Source organism: Ailuropoda melanoleuca, chromosome 13, assembly GCF_002007445.2.
Source record: "Ailuropoda melanoleuca isolate Jingjing chromosome 13, ASM200744v2, whole genome shotgun sequence".
Taxonomy (NCBI): Eukaryota; Metazoa; Chordata; class Mammalia; order Carnivora; family Ursidae; genus Ailuropoda; species Ailuropoda melanoleuca.
Window position 1 is genome coordinate 29,495,078 of NC_048230.1, and position 8,769 is coordinate 29,503,846.

General features: G+C 35.8%; 1 protein-coding gene across 1 annotated transcript in view; it reads left to right on the plus strand.

Moving 5' to 3' along the window:
• The window catches only part of EFCAB3 (EF-hand calcium binding domain 3), a 337,832-nt gene that overhangs the window by 36,365 nt on the left and 292,698 nt on the right, over positions 1 to 8,769 (plus strand). The window contains exons 12-14 of the mRNA XM_034640938.1: positions 2,258 to 2,401; positions 4,260 to 4,331; positions 7,771 to 7,914. Of these exons, the coding sequence (XP_034496829.1) occupies positions 2,258 to 2,401; positions 4,260 to 4,331; positions 7,771 to 7,914 (360 nt within the window). The remainder of the gene's footprint in view (positions 1 to 2,257; positions 2,402 to 4,259; positions 4,332 to 7,770; positions 7,915 to 8,769) is intronic.

The following is an 8,769-nucleotide window of genomic DNA, read 5'->3' on the forward strand; positions in this document are numbered from 1 at the left end:
ATGACTTGAGCTGAAGTTAGATCCTTAACCAACTGAGCCACTCAGGCACCCCCTAATTTTGCTTTTTGCTTGTTTTTTGTTTTGTTTTTTAGATTCGACATATGAGTACAATCATATGGTATTTGTTTTTCTTGGTCTGACATATTCCACTTAGCATAATACCCTTTAGGTCCATCCACATTGGCAAAATGGCAAAAAAAAAAAAACCCAAAACAAACAAAAACCCAACCAAAACCCAAAAACAAAACACAAAAAACCCTTGTCCTTTTTCATGGTTGTGTCATATTCCATAATATACCACATCTTTATTCATTCACCTACTGATGGACGCTTGAGATACTTCCATATCTTGGCTTTTGTAAATAATACTGCAGTACACATAGGAGTGCATATAACTTTTTGAATTAGTGTTTTTCTTTGGGTAAATACCTAGTAGTGGAATTATCGGGTCATATGGTATTTCTGTTCTTTATTATTTGAGGAACCTCTATATTGTTTTCCACAGCAGCTGTACCAATTTACATTCCACCAGTAGTGCACAAGGGCTCCTTTTTCTCTACATCCTCGCCAACACTTGTTATTTCTTATGTTTTTGATTCCAGCCATTCTGACAGGTGTAAGGTGATATTGTGATTTTGATTTGCATTTCCCTGAGATTAGTGACATTGAATATCTTTTCTTGTGTCTGTTGGCCATCTGTAATGTCTTCTTCAAAGTTCTCTGCCCATGTTAAAATCTGTTTTCCAGTCATATTTTTAATTATTTGATTAATGATTCTTTCTCTTACATGTCGGGAAGGGTCATTGGGTCAAGGACTATGTCCCTACTTTGCTCCAGATCCTACCATTGTTTCTCCAGATCTTAGCACAATCCTGGCTTTCAGCTGGCTCTTAGTAGTAGCTACTATTAATAATTAATATTATATAATGTTTACTGTGCTAGGTATTGTTCTAAATCTTTTATGTTATTAACTCATAATTGTAAATATCATGAAATGGATGAATGACAATAAATCTGTCTTATCTCATTAGTCTCATCTCCCATCACTTCTGCATTTGTGTTTATTCTGTAGCCATAATACTTATTGCAATTTAAATTAGCTCTATTTGCTTTTGGTTCTCTGTATGTGCTGTTTCCTTTCTATACATTTCGTGTCAGACAAACTCACATTTTTTCCCCTAAACTCAGCTCAGACATCACTTTTCATCCCGTAAGATTTTTTTAGAGTTGTAGGTTAGGTGAGCTGTCTCTGTGCTTTCATAATATCTTGTGCATATTTTTCTCATTGTGCCAACTACATAATATATTATAATTTTATTTACAGACATGACAGATTCAGTCTGTTTTCAAGGAATTTATGGGAAACTTTTTTTATGGGAAACTCTTTCATGAGAGGGCTGAAATTTTCATCATTGGTCTTAGTAGCTGCAAAATAAGTGTTAGTAGAATGAATAAAGGTCTAAAATGGTATTATGGTGTTCTTTCCAAGTGAAGGTTTAGGTCTGTTGATATAGAGCAACAATTTTCAGACTGTGGAAACATACACGATGACTTCATTTTGGAATTAAGAGAGAAATAGAGTGGGAAATGGTATTGCTGAAAAATTAAAACACCAAATAATGATCATGTTTTTTGCTTTAAATTGGTGTGCTATCAACAGGACTACCCCATTCTGTTGTATGGGTTGTGCCTTGTCCAAATATGCCTGGTCAAGAGGGTAAAGTAGAGACTGAAATGCACTCCATATTTCACTGTGCTCTTCAGGCTTGGACCACCAGTGCTAGACTGCAGCCGCCCAGAGGAAGGTGTGCCTCTTTGTAATTGATACATACAGAGGGGTGCCCTTTTTCAATCACACAAAAGCACAATAGGGACTGGTCGTGGCCCTGGGGATCAAGAGCTTTAATCTCAAATTTTAGCCTTTTTTTTGTTTACTTTATGATAGAAATCTTTAGACCTACATGTAGAGGACTTAGCTATTATATAAGAAAGGCTTACAGCTCATTCAGAATTTAATGGATTAATAGATTCAGATAACCCATCATATTCTCTTTGGCATGTAACTTTTTGGTTTTAAATGCTGCTTGAGATAAGTGGGTTGTTGGTTATAAATAGAAAATACTTTGCTTTTTTTCTATAGAGATTTTAGTTAAATATATATACTTAATTTGAGAGTTTACCTATAATGGACTTTTAACAAACTGTTTTGCACTTTTTAAAACAGTATTATCTCACATATATTTATTTATCTTTGTAGAGATTAAAGAAGCTGCTCATATCTTGTCAAGTGTTGATAACAGCAAGATTGGTATACCTAACTTGGAACATGCCCTGGAAAGTTTGAATGTTAATTTGACTGAAGAGGACATCAGTGAAGCCCTTAAATGTTGTGACATCAGTGGTGAGCATTTTTTTGGCATGAGATTCTTTTCATTTTTCCCTGTTTATGAGAAACAGTCTTAGAGCGTATATATGTGGGTAAAATGCTAAGGGTAGTCACACTGGAGACTTAGGTTGATACAGATTAGAGCCAAAATAGTCTGCTAATTTAAATATTTATTGACCATGTCTATCTGTTCACACTCATCTGGATATATATACTTATTTAGATAATTACCATTCATTTCTTATAAGCATGGGTGGGAAAATACCATTATATGATAAAACAAAGACATGATACCAACAGCTTCATTTTGACATGCAGTCCTTCTTCAGAGGAGATCCACCTTCATCTGCCCTTTTACAGTACTTATCCCATTCTGTTTTTTAACCAAAGGAAATACCCAAACCTTCACTACATTTTAGAAGAACAGTTATTTAATTTTGGTCATTGTTTCCAAGTGGACATATATTTATCTATGTTTTCCATTTTTAACTTCATGTAATATGTACTTGATCTCCTTTCCTATATATATTCACTTTTAAATGTCAGATCATGTGGGAATACTTTTAGAAGCTGATGAGTTTCACTGGTTTTAGGTGGTTTTTTATTTGGGGCTTATCTTAACCAGCTTGTTTTTTCTACGGGAATCCAATGAGTCTAGGTTTAAGAGTAACTCCCCAGCACAGTTTGGTTATTGCCTTTGCCAGGTACCCTAGATTATTATTGACCTCAGTCAATTTTTATGTTTTGATGTGGGGTTTCTCATATCATGAGAGTGGTATAAATTTAGACTCCAAACCCACATGAGATGCAGGAGATTCTTCATAGGAGATTTTTTTTGCCCCACTGCCTCTCAGAATTAGGAAGATTTAGGTCTATTTGTTGTTTACCTGGGCCAGTGAAGACAGTAGTTTAATCTCCCTTTCACTGGATTGAACTTCTTTAAGCATCCCAGTTTTATTTGGTATCTAAATTCAAACTGTCCATGTAGCATAGATCCAAGTTTTCTTTTATGAATATGCATGAGCATTTAAATCAAGCACCTTGCCACTTTAGGATCTGATATGTGTCCCCAAATAGCTGTAGGCTTAGTGCTCACTGTTTTCTACTCTTGATCTCTGTGCCCACGTAACTTATTATATTTCTTTTCATATAACTTAGTCATGCATTTATAGAACATTGTAGTTCATATAGCACCTCTAGGGATTTGTAGTGTGGTGGTTTCTGTGCTACCCAGCTTGCCATTTTGTCATAAGTTAAAGTCTCCTTAATGTAGTTGATAGCCATATATTTTCTGCTGTGGTAACATTATTGCATCTTACTTCAAGTGTGTGTGTGTGTGTGTGTGTGTGTGTGTGTGTGTGTGTGTATCCTAATAGTTAACATTGTCACCTCTGGCCTGAGACTACTTCAGTTCAAATACCACAGTCTCTAGCACTTTCTGGCTTTCATGACTTAGACAAGTTATTTAATTTCTCTTTGCTTTCATCTTTTAAAGATAGGCATATCAAGCATACCCATGTTATAGAATTATTGTGAAGATTTTGGTTAATAAATGTCAAGCATCATAAAAGGATACTTAGTATGTGTAAGGAACTGAAAAGTTATGTAAGTTCTTTTTTTTCTTTTTCTTTTATTTATTATGTTCAATTAGCCAACATATAGTAGAACTCAAAAAAAGTTATCTATTGAGATCATTAAATGTTCAATGGATGGTTCCTAAAAATATGAAAAATTATATTGAAAAAGCTTCAGTCATTTGAGATAGAAAATAAGGTAGAATGGAATTTTAGGTATTCTAAATTAGAACCTTTATTTTATGTACCAGTTCAGTATCAGGTTTCTAATGTCAGCATGCTTGATTTTGACTTCACAGATAATAAGGAGGTGAATTTAAAAGATTTCTTTGAAAGAATTAAAGAAAGTCCACATTTCAAAGAGTCCATAGGTAAGTGAATACTACTAGTTCAAAGACAAATGACTATAAAATAAAGATAATTAAATGATATTAAAAAATCAATATCTGGATTTCAAGTTTTTACTCTGTAGTCTCTATAGTTTTAAAAAGAATTTCAAGCAGCTTACAAAATGTAAATAATACAAGAATATAAAAGACAAGTGAGGAAAATGGGACAAAGTTATAATGGAGGGAAAAGAAATAAAACAGGTTGAAGAAAGTACATAGTAAACACCTTTGCTGTTATTACAAAGTCCTTCCTCAAGAGGAGATAAGTTTTTCTTCATTCAAGGGTTTCCGTATCTATGAAGGAAATCCAGTCTGGAAATCAGGTGAGGCACCACTACTCTCTGTTGTGTCATCTCAAGTTAGGCCTCCAGAGTTTTCAGGTTTCCTCAACTGGACTGCCCATCTATTTCATTTATGGAAATCTTAACATCAACCAGTTGGTTTTTCTAAATCCTCATGTTATTAATTCCCATATCATTCTTATTGCCATATCATCTCTGTTGCCTAACCACATCATTCTGCCTCTGCTGTATAAAGACTATTGCTTGGTCTTTGTCCCTGAAGTTCCTCTCGTCCTGTTTGAAATTAGGGAGGTATTGAAATTTCAATACCGGCATCTTTTCCTCACCCCCTTGTCTACAGGGAACACCTACCAAAGAACTCTCCTCAGATGCAGACACCCCTGTCAACAATGTATTTCTAAATGCTTTGGTGAAACAAATGTCTTCTTTTCATATTTTAATATCTCTAAAATTAGAACACTTCTATAATTGATGGCATTATTTATCAGATGTACATTTTTATTGAGATACAATTCACATACCATAAAATACATCCTTTTAAAGTATACAGTTCAGTAGGTTTTGGTGTATTCACAAAGTTGTGCAACCATCACAGTCTAATTCTGGGACATTTTCATTGCCTCAAAAAGAAACCCTGTAGCCTTGAGTAGTTATTTCCACCTCTCCCCGGCCACTGACAACCACTAATCTACTTTCTGTCTGTTTTGATTTGCCTATTATGAATGTTTCATATCATTGGAATCCTATAACATGTGACTTCTGTGTCTGACTTCTTTCATTTAGTATACTGTTTTCAAGATTCATCTGTATTATAGCATAAATGAGTACTTCATTCCTTTTTGTGGTGGAAAAATATTCTATTATATGGTTATACAACATTTTCTTTGGCCATTTATCAGTTCATAGACTTTTGGGTTGTTTCCATTTTTTGGCTATTATGAATAATACTGCTATGAATATTTGTGTGCTTTTTTGAGTACAATTTTTTGTGTGGGTGTATATTTTCATTTCTCTTGGATATATACCTTGGAAGGGAATTGCTGGGTCATGTGATAACTTTATGTTCAACTTGAGAAACTGCTGGAATGTTTTCCAAAGCAGCTGCCCCATTTTACTTTCTCACCAGCAATGTGCATTTCTTTACATCCCCGTCAACACTTGTTATTGCCTTTTTTAGTATAGCCTAGTCTAACAAGGATCTCACCATTATTTTGTTTTGCATTTCCCTGGTGGCTAATGATGTTGAACATCTTTTCACGTGTTTATTGGCCATTTGTATATCTTCTTTAGAGACATGTATCCTTTGCTTACTTTAAAATTGGGTTATTTGTCAAGTTGTCAAAGGGATACTACCCCTTTATTAGATGTATGATTTGCAAATCTTTTCTCCTGTTTCATGGGTCTTTTTTCTTTCTTGATGGTGTCCTTTGAAGCACACAAGTTTTTAAATTGGATATTTTCTTTTGTCACTTCTTTTGGTGTCACATCTAAAGATAATCCAAGATCATGAAGACTTATACTAATGTTTTCTTCTAAGAGTTTTATGGTTTTAGCCTTTTAATTTCAGTCTTTGATTCGAGTTAATGTTTGTATGTGGTGTGAGATGGGAGTCCGCTTTAATTCTTTTGCATGCAGATATCCAGTTATCCCAGCATCATTTGTTGACAAGATTATGCTTTCCCCATTAAAGGGTTTTGGCATCCTTGTCAAAAATCAATTGATCATAAGTGTATGGATTTATTTCTCAATTCTCAATTCCATTCCATTGATTTTTATCTATTATTTTTTTATTTTATTTTTTAAAAGATTTTATTTATTTATTTGACAGAGATAGAGATAGCCAGCGAGAGAGGGAACACAAGCAGGGGGAGTGGGAGAGGAAGAAGCAGGCTCATAGTGGAGGAGCCTGATGTGGGGCTTAATCCCATAACTCCGGGATCATGCCCTGAGCCGAAGGCAGACGCTTAACCGCTGTGCCACCCAGGCGCCCCAGATTTTTATCTATTCTAATGCCAGTATCACATGGTCTTGATTATGCTAGCTTTGTGGTAAATAACCTAAGCAGTAATCTTTAACCAGAACAGGGCATCAGAATTACGTGTAAGCTTGATCCACCTGGTTCTGCTTCTGGGCTATGATAGAGTAGCTTATATCAAACCAACCCTCCTGCTGAGAATAACTAGTAAGATCTGGACTAAATTAAACAGCATCAACAACCACAGCTGTTTGAAGGCATTGGAAAGCAACCAAAGCTGTCAGGATTTGTGAGGCTGTAAGATAAATACACAGCGTAACTTGTAGCAGTAATAGCAGCCGCTGCTGCTTCATGTCTGTCTTGTCTCTGTTACATAACTTTAAGGGAAATAATGCAAATATTGATGTAAACTTTTTTGTAATGCTTCACAGTTATTTCAGGGGCCACATATGAAGTATTATGTAGCCAAAGGCAGAATAGTTGACCACTTAAATATGTCAGCTTGAAAGGTACGTTAGTTAAGAGCCTGGGTTTTGGAGCTTAGTGCCTGGACTTGAATCCTGGCCCTGCCACTTATTACCAATATATTTTTTAGTAAATCACTTAATCTCACTAACCTAATTTCTTCATCTCAAAAACAGGGATAATAATGCCCATCTTGGAATTGTTGTAAGGCTTAAATAGGTAAGGTAGAGAAGTACTTAGAACAGTCTCTAGCACTTAGTAAGTTTTCAATAACTGCTGGCTTTTATAATACACAATGGTTCTTAAAGCTATACTAGTAGTTTCATGTAAAATTCTTCTCTGCTGGGGCGGCTGGGTGGCTCAATTGGGCATCTGCCTTCAGCTCCGGTCATGATCCCAGCCTCCTGGGATAGAGCCCTGCATTGGAATCCCTGCTCAATGCGGAGCCTGCTTCTCCCTCTCCCTTTGACCCTCCCCCCCTTTACCTCCCCCCCCCCCCCCCCCCCCGTCCCGCCCCGCNCTGTCTCTCACGTGCACACTCTCTGTCTCTCTCTCTCTCTCTCAAATAAAATCTTTAAAAAAATAGAATTCTTTTATGCTACCCAAGCCTATTAAGTGAAAGTGAATAATATACTCTTATTTCTGCTGTTGAAATATTTGTTTTTGCTCTTTTTTGCAGCTACACAGCTACTCTTAGCTACTACCCAAATTCTCCAGAATGATCTAATTGATGCCTCTGACCTCAAAGCATTATTGATGAACAATGACTTTTATGCAGCTAATGTTTTACTTAATGAAGTATTAAGACATGAACCTGAACATGGTTAGTAGTTTGAATGCATTTGTGTTATAAAGGCCATCATCTGTCAGTGGGGGTGGGAGATGTATGGATGGGATACACAGCAATGGAAGGCACCCTGTGGGAGCTGCAGTGGGATGACTGGGGAACACCAGTGTTGCCCTGGTGTGCCAAGCCTGAGCCCTGTGAAACCAAATGGAGGGGTAAGTCAGGGCCTACTTTATCCCTGTAGGTGGTGGTACTTGGGAGATGAGGTTACTTTGAATTGACTGGCATGGGTAGTACTCAATCAGAATGCCATGCAGAGTGCAATAGAGTCCTTGAGGCCCTTTGCAAGTGTCAACCCGTTGGAAGGTAAACTATGCTGATATCCAGGAATACCTCAGGGGGTGTTGCCCATGGTGTTGGCTCAGGGAAGCAGATATTTATAAATGTACAAAATAATTTCATTATTTATCACTAATTATTGAATATTTCCTACATTTTCAAAAGAGTTGGGGAGTAGTCTTTATTTTTCTATTCTCTATAAGAGATTCCTCAAATGTTAAGTAGAACTCACAGGTGAAGCCTAATGGACCTGGAGTTTTATTTATGGGAAAGCTCTGAATTATTGATTTAATTTCTTAAATTTTATGGGATTACAAAGAAAATAGGATATTTTCTTTTTAATTTTGGCAGGCTGTGATTTTATAGGAATTTGTCAGTTTCATCTGACTTTTCAAATTTTTTGGATAAAGTTGTCCTTGACATCTACTTTTTATCTTTTTTGATGTCTGCCTGATACGTAATAATATTTTCATTTTATCCTCAATATTAGTCATTTGGAGCTTTTTTTTTTTTTTTTTTTTTTTTAAAGTTTTTTTTTTTTTTTGGGACAGA